The 11,770-nt window shown below is 48.1% G+C and overlaps 1 protein-coding gene across 1 annotated transcript in view; it reads right to left on the bottom strand.

Moving 5' to 3' along the window:
• Positions 1-5,056: 5,056 nt before the first annotated feature.
• Positions 5,057-11,770, bottom strand: part of LOC143280778 (cdc42 homolog) — a 91,672-nt gene continuing 84,958 nt past the window's right edge. The window contains exon 3 of the mRNA XM_076585453.1: positions 5,057-6,047. Within this exon, the coding sequence (XP_076441568.1) occupies positions 5,628-6,047 (420 nt within the window). The 3' untranslated portion in view covers positions 5,057-5,627. The remainder of the gene's footprint in view (positions 6,048-11,770) is intronic.

Here is an 11,770-nt window from a genome sequence, read left to right as displayed (position 1 = left end):
GTGGAGCAGTCAGTGTCTGTGTCTGTGGGGAAGTGGAACAGTCAGTGTCTGTGGGGAAGTGGAGCAGTCAGTGTCTGTGGGGAAGTGGAGCAGTCAGTGTCTGTGGGGAAGTGGAGCAGTCAGTGTCAGTGTCTGTGGGGAAGTGGAACAGTCAGTGTCAGTGTCTGTGGGGAAGTGGAGCAGTCAGTGTCTGTGGGGAAGTGGAGCAGTCAGTGTCTGTGGGGAAGTGGAGCAGTCAGTGTCTGTGGGGAAGTGGAGCAGTCAGTGTCTGTGTCTGTGGGGAAGTGGAGCAGTCAGTGTCTGTGGGGAAGTGGAACAGTCAGTGTCTGTGTCTGTGGGGAAGTGGAGCAGTCAGTGTCTGTGTCTGTGGGGAAGTGGAACAGTCAGTGTCTGTGGGGAAGTGGAGCAGTCAGTGTCTGTGGGGAAGTGGAGCAGTCAGTGTCAGTGTCTGTGGGGAAGTGGAGCAGTCAGTGTCTGTGTCTGTGGGGAAGTGGAGCAGTCAGTGTCTGTGGGGAAGTGGAGCAGTCAGTGTCTGTGTCTGTGGGGAAGTGGAGCAGTCAGTGTCTGTGTCTGTGGGGAAGTGGAGCAGTCAGTGTCTGTGGGGAAGTGGAGCAGTCAGTGTCTGTGGGGAAGTGGAGCAGTCAGTGTCAGTGTCTGTGGGGAAGTGGAGCAGTCAGTGTCTGTGGGGAAGTGGAGCAGTCAGTGTCTGTGGGGAAGTGGAGCAGTCAGTGTCTGTGGGGAAGTGGAGCAGTCAGTGTCTGTGTCTGTGGGGAAGTGGAGCAGTCAGTGTCTGTGTCTGTGGGGAAGTGGAACAGTCAGTGTCTGTGGGGAAGTGGAACAGTCAGTGTCTGTGGGGAAGTGGAGCAGTCAGTGTCTGTGTCTGTGGGGAAGTGGAGCAGTCAGTGTCTGTGTCTGTGGGGAAGTGGAGCAGTCAGAGTCTGTGGGGAAGTGGAGCAGTCAGTGTCTGTGTCTGTGGGGAAGTGGAGCAGTCAGTGTCTGTGGGGAAGTGGAGCAGTCAGTGTCTGTGTCTGTGGGGAAGTGGAGCAGTCAGTGTCTGTGGGGAAGTGGAACAGTCAGTGTCTGTGTCTGTGGGGAAGTGGAGCAGTCAGTGTCTGTGTCTGTGGGGAAGTGGAGCAGTCAGTGTCTGTGTCTGTGGGGAAGTGGAACAGTCAGTGTCTGTGGGGAAGTGGAGCAGTCAGTGTCTGTGTCTGTGGGGAAGTGGAGCAGTCAGTGTCTGTGTCTGTGGGGAAGTGGAACAGTCAGTGTCTGTGGGGAAGTGGAACAGTCAGTGTCTGTGGGGAAGTGGAACAGTCAGTGTCTGTGGGGAAGTGGAGCAGTCAGTGTCAGTGTCTGTGGGGAAGTGGAGCAGTCAGTGTCTGTGGGGAAGTGGAGCAGTCAGTGTCTGTGTCTGTGGGGAAGTGGAACAGTCAGTGCCTGTGTCTGTGGGGAAGTGGAACAGTCAGTGTCTGTGGGGAAGTGGAGCAGTCAGTGTCAGTGTCTGTAGGGAAGTGGAACAGTCAGTGTCTGTGTCTGTGGGGAAGTGGAGCAGTCAGTGTCAGTGTCTGTGGGGAAGTGGAACTGTCAGTGTCTGTGGGGAAGTGGAGCAGTCAGTGTCTGTGTCTGTGGGGAAGTGGAGCAGTCAGTGTCTGTGTCTGTGGGGAAGTGGAGCAGTCAGTGTCAGTGTCTGTGGGGAAGTGGAGCAGTCAGTGTCTGTGTCTGTGGGGAAGTGGAACAGTCAGTGTCTGTGGGGAAGTGGAACAGTCAGTGTCTGTGTCTGTGTCTGTGGGGAAGTGGAACAGTCAGTGTCTGTGTCTGTGGGGAAGTGGAGCAGTCAGTGTCTGTGGGGAAGTGGAGCAGTCAGTGTCTGTGGGGAAGTGGAGCAGTCAGTGTCAGTGTCTGTGGGGAAGTGGAACAGTCAGTGTCTGTGGGGAAGTGGAACAGTCAGTGTCAGTGTCTGTGGGGAAGTGGAACAGTCAGTGTCTGTGGGGAAGTGGAGCAGTCAGTGTCTGTGTCTGTGGGGAAGTGGAACAGTCAGTGTCTGTGGGGAAGTGGAGCAGTCAGTGTCTGTGTCTGTGGGGAAGTGGAGCAGTCAGTGTCTGTGGGGAAGTGGAGCAGTCAGTGTCTGTGGGGAAGTGGAACAGTCAGTGTCTGTGGGGAAGTGGAGCAGTCAGTGTCTGTGTCTGTGGGGAAGTGGAGCAGTCAGTGTCTGTGTCTGTGGGGAAGTGGAGCAGTCAGTGTCAGTGTCTGTGGGGAAGTGGAACAGTCAGTGTCTGTGGGGAAGTGGAGCAGTCAGTGTCTGTGGGGAAGTGGGGCAGTCAGTGTCTGTGTCTGTGGGGAAGTGGAGCAGTCAGTGTCTGTGGGGAAGTGGGGCAGTCAGTGTCTGTGTCTGTGGGGAAGTGGAGCAGTCAGTGTCTGTGTCTGTGGGGAAGTGGAGCAGTCAGTGTCTGTGGGGAAGTGGGGCAGTCAGTGTCTGTGGGGAAGTGGGGCAGTCAGTGTCAGTGTCTGTGGGGAAGTGGAGCAGTCAGTGTCTGTGGGGAAGTGGGGCAGTCAGTGTCTGTGGGGAAGTGGGGCAGTCAGTGTCTGTGTCTGTGGGGAAGTGGAGCAGTCAGTGTCTGTGTCTGTGGGGAAGTGGAGCAGTCAGTGTCTGTGGGGAAGTGGAGCAGTCAGTGTCAGTGTCTGTGGGGAAGTGGAGCAGTCAGTGTCTGTGGGGAAGTGGGGCAGTCAGTGTCTGTGGGGAAGTGGGGCAGTCAGTGTCTGTGTCTGTGGGGAAGTGGAGCAGTCAGTGTCTGTGTCTGTGGGGAAGTGGAGCAGTCAGTGTCTGTGGGGAAGTGGAGCAGTCAGTGTCAGTGTCTGTGGGGAAGTGGAGCAGTCAGTGTCAGTGTCTGTGGGGAAGTGGAGCAGTCAGTGTCTGTGGGGAAGTGGAGCAGTCTGTGTCTGTGTCTGTGGGGAAGTGGAGCAGTCAGTGTCTGTGTCTGTGGGGAAGTGGAACAGTCAGTGTCTGTGGGGAAGTGGAACAGTCAGTGTCAGTGACTGTGGGGAAGTGGAGCAGTCAGTGTCTGTGTCTGTGGGGAAGTGGAGCAGTCAGTGTCAGTGTCTGTGGGGAAGTGGAACAGTCAGTGTCTGTGTCTGTGGGGAAGTGGAACAGTCAGTGTCTGTGTCTGTGGGGAAGTGGAACAGTCAGTGTCTGTGGGGAAGTGGAGCAGTCAGTGTCAGTGTCTGTGGGGAAGTGGAGCAGTCTGTGTCTGTGTCTGTGGGGAAGTGGAGCAGTCTGTGTCTGTGGGGAAGTGGAGCAGTCAGTGTCTGTGTCTGTGGGGAAGTGGAACAGTCAGTGTCTGTGGGGAAGTGGAGCAGTCAGTGTCTGTGGGGAAGTGGAACAGTCAGTGTCAGTGACTGTGGGGAAGTGGAGCAGTCAGTGTCTGTGTCTGTGGGGAAGTGGAGCAGTCAGTGTCAGTGTCTGTGGGGAAGTGGAACAGTCAGTGTCAGTGTCTGTGGGGAAGTGGAACAGTCAGTGTCAGTGTCTGTGGGGAAGTGGAACAGTCAGTGTCTGTGTCTGTGGGGAAGTGGAGCAGTCAGTGTCAGTGTCTGTGGGGAAGTGGAGCAGTCTGTGTCTGTGGGGAAGTGGAACAGTCAGTGTCTGTGGGGAAGTGGAACAGTCAGTGTCAGTGTCTGTGGGGAAGTGGAACAGTCAGTGTCTGTGTCTGTGGGGAAGTGGAGCAGTCAGTGTCTGTGTCTGTGGGGAAGTGGAACAGTCAGTGTCTGTGTCTGTGGGGAAGTGGAGCAGTCAGTGTCTGTGTCTGTGGGGAAGTGGAGCAGTCAGTGTCTGTGTCTGTGGGGAAGTGGAGCAGTCAGTGTCTGTGTCTGTGGGGAAGTGGAACAGTCAGTGTCTGTGGGGAAGTGGAATAGTCAGTGTCTGTGGGGAAGTGGAATAGTCAGTGTCTGTGGGGAAGTGGAACAGTCAGTGTCTGTGGGGAAGTGGAATAGTCAGTGTCTGTGGGGAAGTGGAACAGTCAGTGTCTGTGTCTGTGGGGAAGTGGAGCAGTCAGTGTCTGTGTCTGTGGGGAAGTGGAACAGTCAGTGTCTGTGTCTGTGGGGAAGTGGAACAGTCAGTGTCTGTGGGGAAGTGGAGCAGTCAGTGTCAGTGTCTGTGGGGAAGTGGAGCAGTCAGTGTCTGTGGGGAAGTGGAGCAGTCAGTGTCTGTGGGGAAGTGGAACAGTCAGTGTCAGTGTCTGTGGGGAAGTGGAGCAGTCAGTGTCAGTGTCTGTGGGGAAGTGGAGCAGTCAGTGTCTGTGGGGAAGTGGAGCAGTCAGTGTCAGTGTCTGTGGGGAAGTGGAGCAGTCAGTGTCTGTGTCTGTGGGGAAGTGGAACAGTCAGTGTCTGTGGGGAAGTGGAACAGTCAGTGTCTGTGTCTGTGTCTGTGGGGAAGTGGAACAGTCAGTGTCTGTGTCTGTGGGGAAGTGGAACAGTCAGTGTCTGTGGGGAAGTGGAACAGTCAGTGTCTGTGTCTGTGTCTGTGGGGAAGTGGAACAGTCAGTGTCTGTGTCTGTGGGGAAGTGGAGCAGTCAGTGTCTGTGGGGAAGTGGAACAGTCAGTGTCTGTGTCTGTGTCTGTGGGGAAGTGGAGCAGTCAGTGTCAGTGTCTGTGGGGAAGTGGAACAGTCAGTGTCTGTGGGGAAGTGGAGCAGTCAGTGTCAGTGTCTGTGGGGAAGTGGAGCAGTCAGTGTCTGTGTCTGTGGGGAAGTGGAACAGTCAGTGTCTGTGGGGAAGTGGAACAGTCAGTGTCTGTGTTTGTGTCTGTGGGGAAGTGGAACAGTCAGTGTCTGTGTCTGTGGGGAAGTGGAACAGTCAGTGTCTGTGGGGAAGTGGAACAGTCAGTGTCTGTGTCTGTGTCTGTGGGGAAGTGGAACAGTCAGTGTCTGTATCTGTGGGGAAGTGGAGCAGTCAGTGTCTGTGGGGAAGTGGAGCAGTCAGTGTCAGTGTCTGTGGGGAAGTGGAACAGTCAGTGTCTGTGTCTGTGGGGACTAACATCACAAAAAAACAAAAAAACAAACAAACCCGCACCCAAACGTCACCACTGCAGCTGAGGGAGACCTCAAGCTCTTAGCATCAACACTGACACAGCTTCAGATATCCCCAGGATCACATGGCGTCATCACTGACCTGACTTAGCATTACAAGGGGTTCCCCCAGGATCATAATTATGGCGTCATCATTGAACTGACTTAGCATTACAAGGGGTTCCCCCAGGATCATAATTATGGCGTCATCATTGAACTGACTTAGCATTACAAGGGGTTCCCCCAGGATCATAATTATGGCGTCATCATTGAACTGACTTAGCATTGCAAGGGATACCCCCCCGGATTATAATTATGGCGTCATCATTGAACTGACTTAGCATTACAGGGGTTCCCCTAGGGTCATAATTATGGCGTCATCATTGACCATATTCCACCAATAAAAAATCCCAACACCTCAAGTGTCACACCGTTGACTGACATCACAAAAGAAATCCCAAGATTCCAAGTCACACCACCAAAAGAAAATCGCAGCCCACACCCCAACACACACACCACCAATTTATTTAAAGCACACCCAGGTTAGAACAAAAAGAAAAGACACACAACACTATCACAAAATCGTGCACATAGCCGTACGATGTCTGCCCCGAGCTGCCGGAACCTCCACGTCCCGAACTTTGAGCACGGACGCGATGGCGGAGTTGATGATCTTCTTCAGCTTCTTCTCCACCCCTGGGGAGCACTCGATGTAGCAGGCGGCCCCCAGCCTCCTCGCCGCAGAAGACCCCTGAGCGGCCGTCACGGGCTCCTCCTGCCTCTCCCTCAGCATGTTGCAGATCTCGTCCACGTCGCGAAGGTCTGCCTGCGTGCCCACCAGGATGAAAGGCGTGCGCGGCGGCGCATGCGCGCCGATTTCCGGAAGCCAGACGTCCTCCACGTGCCGGAGCGTTTCCGGTCGGACGACGGAGAAGCAGACGACGAAGATGTCGGTGCCTGGGTACTCGCTGAGGCGGATGGAGGGGCTCTCGTCCTGAAACCAGGAAGGAGGGGGGAAGGAGGGGGGAAAAGTAAAGAGTGGCAACTCTCTCCATTTCATTTCAACAAGTTAAAACAACAACAACAACAATCAACAAACAAACAACAACAACAAAACAAACAAACAACAACAAGAAACAAACAAACAACAACAACAACAATAACAACAAAACAAACAAACAACAACAACAATAACATCAAAACAAACAAACAACAACAAGAAACAAACAAATAACAACAACAAAAAACATCAACCAACCAAACAACAACAAAAACAAACAAACAACAACTACATCAACAACAAAAACAAACCCAAACAAACAAACAAACAAAAACAACAACAACTGCACTGAAAAACAACAACAAAAAACAACAAACAAACAAACAAACAACAACAATAACAACAAAACAAACAAAAAACAGGAAACAAACAACAAGAAACAAACAAACAACAACAACAAACAAACAACAACAACAATAACAACAAAACAAACAAAAAACAACAAGAAACAAACAACAACAATAACAACAGAAAAACAAACAAACAAGAAACAAACAACAACAACAACAAACAAACAACAACAACAATAACAACAAAACAAACAAAAAACAACAACAATAACAACAAAACAAACAAACAACAACAACAATAACAACAAAACAAACAAAAAACAACAAGAAACAAACAACAACAACAAACAAACAACAACAACAAACAAACAACAACAACAATAACAACAAAACAAACAAACAACTACAAGAAACAAACAACAACAAAAACAACAAAACAAACAAACAACAACAACAATAACAACAAAACAAACAAACAACAACAAGAAACAAACAAACAAACAACAACAAAAACAAACAACAACAAAAACAAACAACAACACCAAACAAACAACAACAACAATAACAACAAAACAAACAAACAACAACAAGAAACAAACAACAACAACAAACAAACAACAACAACAAACAAACAACAACAACAAACAAACAACAACAAAAACAAACAACAACAAAAACAAACAACAACAAAAACAAACAACAACACCAAACAAACAACAACAACAATAACAACAAAACAAACAAACAACAACAAGAAACAAACAACAACAACAAACAAACAACAACAACAAACAAACAACAACAAGAAACAAACAAACAAACAACAACAAAAACAACAAAACAAACAAACAACAACAACAAGAAACAAACAAACAAACAACAACAAAAAGAACAAAACAAACAACAACAACAAACAAACAACAACAACAACAAACAAACAAACAACAACAAAAACAACAAAACAAACAAACAACAACAACAAGAAACAAACAAACAAACAACAACAAAAAGAACAAAACAAACAACAACAAAAACAAACAAACAGGGACCGCTGTTTTAGAATGCAAAAAAAAAAGAGCATTGTTGCCGATTAATAACGAACCCGTTCACACGATTAATTTCGACTTGAACACGACTGACAATGCTACGTTTTGAACTCACGAGATGCGATAGATCTAAAACTTCCATTGAAACTGAAACCTGTCATAATTCTGCTACTGCTTCTGAAAAACTTTTCTCCCTTTCCCTTTTTGGTACAGTTTATGCTATATATATATATATATATATATATATATATATATATATATATATATAGAGAGAGAGAGAGAGAGAGAGAGAGAGAGAGAGAGAGAGAGAGAGACAGAGACAGAGAGACAGAGAGAACGAACGAACGAACGAACGAAATTGTTTTAATGAACTCTGGCCATGGACCACAATTCAAAACCAGGGGACTGGGGGTGGGCATGGGAAGGGGTATTATAACACTTGAATAGATGACACAATAATTATAAAAAAAAAGAAAAAGAAGAGAGAGACAGAGACAGAGAAAACGCGACCGTGCGTATATGACTCAGACTCTCTGAGCTGGCACGATAACCCAAAGGTGTGTGTGTGTGTGTTGGGGGTGATGGGAAATGGCAGGGGTGGGGGGTTAGGGGGGGCTGGGGGAGGGATGTGGGGAGGGGGGGGGGGGGCTTGCGCATGTTTAACTCACCCGTTCGATTGTTGTTCATCCTCTACTACCGTTCATCCGTTTGTTCAACCAACCCCCTTATTATGTTTTTTTTTTTTTTTTGCTGCAACGATCCGTGTTCTCCACTCTCAATCCTAAGCCTCCTTTTTCAACTTTCTGTCAGCTTCATCGAGGCATTCTTTTCTTTTTTCTTCTTCTTCTTCTTTTTTTTTCTTTTTCTTGTGTTTATGATTCATGCTGCAATGTATCAATAAATTTCTCCTGGCAGTGACATTCGTCATATGTTAACGTCTGTATGTATGTATATATGTATATTAAGAGAGAAAGAAAGAGAAAGAGAGAGAGGGAGAGAGAGAGAGAGAGAGAGAGAGAGAGAGAGAGAGAGAGAGAGAGAGAGAGAGAGAGAGAGAGAGAGAGAGAGATTACAACTACATAACAAATAGACTTAACAGAAGACTTTTTTTTTTTTTTAGTACTGTCGAATTAATCGTTTGTTTGGTTGTTGTAGATTTGTGTGTGTGTGTGTGTGTGTGTGTGTGTGTGTGTGTGTGTGTGTGTGTGTGTGTGTGTGTGTGTGTGTGTGTGTGTGTTTTGTATCGCGACAACTTGGAGCATATACTGTTAAAACCGATCCCTTCTGCCCCGCACACTTTAGAATCTGCCCGGCGCTGTTTATTGTCGGGTCTAGTTGACCTTGCAGTCTGGGTCGCTGTCTCGCTGAGACAGGGGGAGGTGGAGGTGGAGGTGGGGGTGGGGGTTGGGGTGGGGGCCTTACCTGTATCATTCAGGACACAGACAGCCGAGCGGATCGATACCTTTCACCTGACATTGACTGCTCCCCATCCCCACAGACACAGCCTGCTCCGCCTCTCTCCACAGACACACGCACACACACACACAGACACACACACACACAGAGACACACACACACACAGACACACACACACTGCTCCACCTCTCCACAGACACACACACACACACACTGTTCCACTTCCCCACAGACACACAGGTAACAACAACAGGAAGAAGGTACCCAGACAAGACCCCCTAAAAAAAAGACATTCAAGAGAGAGAGAGAGACAGACAGACAGACAGACAGAGACTGAGAGACAGAGACAGAAAGAGAGAGAGAGAGTGAGAGTGAGAGAGAGAAAGAGTGAGAGAGCGAGAGAGAGAGAGGAAGAGAGAGTGAGTGAGAGAGAGTTAGAGAGATAGAGAGTGAGAGAATGAGAGAGAGAGTGAGAGAGAGGGTGAAAGGTTGTGAGAGAGGGGGGTGGGGGTGGAGAGAGAGACTTAAGGGGGGCAGAGATACACAGAGAGACAGACAGACAGACAGACACATAGACAGACAGTCAGACACTGACAGACAGACACACAGACAAAGACCACAGAGACAGAGAAAAACACAACAGACAACAACAACAACAACAACAACAACAACAACAAAAATCCACGCATGTTATTCCACTCACCCTCATCTCAACAAAACACCACCACCACCACCACCACCAAACGTTTCAGCGTTTCAAAGAGTTCCAGTGATTCACCCGCTAGCGCACCGATGACTAACAGTAATACATTTCTAAACACTGACCAGCGTCGCCAGCACACTCATCGAACGGGTTTGAGAGCACTGAGTCAACAATAATTCACTGCGTTACTTCAAATGTATGAACATTTAATGTACGGTTCGTGAGTGATGTGCCGTATGTAAAGTTTTTAAACATTTTGTTCTTGTTTTTGGTGGTGGTGGTGGTGGTGGTGGTGGTGTGTGTGTGTGTGTGTGTGTGTGTGTAAACTGTTAACTCTCTCCATACGAACGGCGAAAGTGACGACGTTAACAGCATTTCACCCCAGTTACCATCATCAAATTATTGCAAGCGGAAGGCTCTTATACTGAAGAGGTGAATGTTGACAAAGAATACCACAATTCTGACGACGGAAGCTAAAGGTTGGGTCATTCAGACACCCACTGGACATCCGAGGGGTCTGTGGAGAGGAGAAGAGAGGACTGGCCGTACTGAGTGAGTTAATAATGAGTGCTGTAGTGTTTGGTGACGTGTCTTGTCTGTGCTGTGCTGAGTGTTATTGTTGTACATGGACGTTTTCGTTTCAGTGTTTTCAAAATGCACGTTTCACACACGTCGGTTTTTTACGATTACAGCGCGATTGAGCAGGCTTTACATGGAGAGACGCTATATGAATCATATTGTTATCCATCTTCTTCTTCTTCTTCTCCTTAGTAGTAGAAGCAGTAGTAGTAGTAGTAGAAGTAGTAGTAATAGTGGTAGTTGTAGGTGTAGCAGTAGTTGCATCATTGATAATAAAAATTACAGTATCATCATCATCATCATCATCATCATCATTATTATTATTATTATTATTATTATTATTATTATTATTATTATTATTATCATTGGTTTTTTTGTTGTTGTTTTTTTTTTTGGTTTTGTTTGGTTTTGTTTGTTTTGTTTTGTTTCTTAATATGTCAAAAAGAAAGAAACAATTTTAACTCTCTCTCTCTCTCTCTCTCTCTCTCTCTCTCTCTCTTATTCGTGTACAATTCTCTGTTTGTATGTTACCTTAACCATGGACAATTGATTTGCGGTTGTTATTGTTTGTTGTTGTTGTTGGGAGGGGCGGGGGGTGGTGGTGGTGGTGGTGGTGGTGTTTGTTTGTTGTTGTTGATCAGTGCTCACAAATGAATGGGGGGTCTTGTACCATTGTTGACTGTTTTGTGTGCCACTCTGTGTGTGTGTGTGTGTGTGTGTGTGTGTGTGTGTGTGTGTGTGTGTGTGTGTGTGTGTGTGTGTGTGTGTGTGTGTGTGTGTGAGTGCGTGCTCGCGTGTGTGCGCACATTCGTATGCCCATGTTGTTGTTGTTGTTGATGATGTCTTTAATAAAACACGGTTTGTTTGTTTCTGTTGCATGCTCCAGAACTGTCGCAGACTGTCATCCGACGGGCGCGATAGCCAACACGCAGCATTGGATTTTCTGAGAGAAAGAGGGAAATAAATGAAGGAAGGAAGGACGGAAGGAATTAAGAAAGAAAGAAGGAAGGAAGGCAGGTTGGTTGGAAGGAAGGTTCGTTGGAAGGAAGGAAGGAAGGTAGGTTGGACGGAGGGAAGGAAGGAGGGAAGGTAGGTAGGTTGGAAGGAAGGAAGGTTGGAAGGATGGAAGGAAGGAAGGAGGGAAGGAAGGAGGGAAGGATGGAAGGTTGGAAGGAAGGAAGGAGGGAAGGAAGGAAGGTAGGAAGGAAAGAAGGAAGGAAGGAAGGAAGGTTGGTTGGAAGGAGGGAAGGAAGGAAGGTTGGAAGGAAGGAAGGTTGGAAGGAGGGAAGGAAGGAAGGATGGAAGGTTGGAAGGAGGGAAGGAAGGAAGGAAGGAAGGTTGGAAGGTTGGAAGGAAGGAAGGAGGGAAGGAAGGAAGGTTGGAAGGAGGGAAGGAAGGAAGGAAGGTTGGAAGGAAGGAAGGTTGGAAGGAAGGAAGGAAGGAAGGAAGGAGGGAAGGAAGGAAGGTTGGAAGGAAGGAAGGTTGGAAGGAGGGAAGGAAGGAAGGAAGGAAGGAAGGAAGGTTGGAAGGATGGAAGGAGGGAAGGAAGGAAGGAAGGAAGGTTGGAAGGAAGGAAGGTTGGAAGGAGGGAAGGAAGGAAGGAAGGAAGGAAGGAAGGAAGGT

Source organism: Babylonia areolata, chromosome 4, assembly GCF_041734735.1.
Source record: "Babylonia areolata isolate BAREFJ2019XMU chromosome 4, ASM4173473v1, whole genome shotgun sequence".
Classification (NCBI taxonomy): domain Eukaryota; kingdom Metazoa; phylum Mollusca; class Gastropoda; order Neogastropoda; family Buccinidae; genus Babylonia; species Babylonia areolata.
The sequence above is the reverse complement of the archived record's forward strand: the minus strand, read 5'-3'. Positions and strand labels throughout refer to the sequence as shown.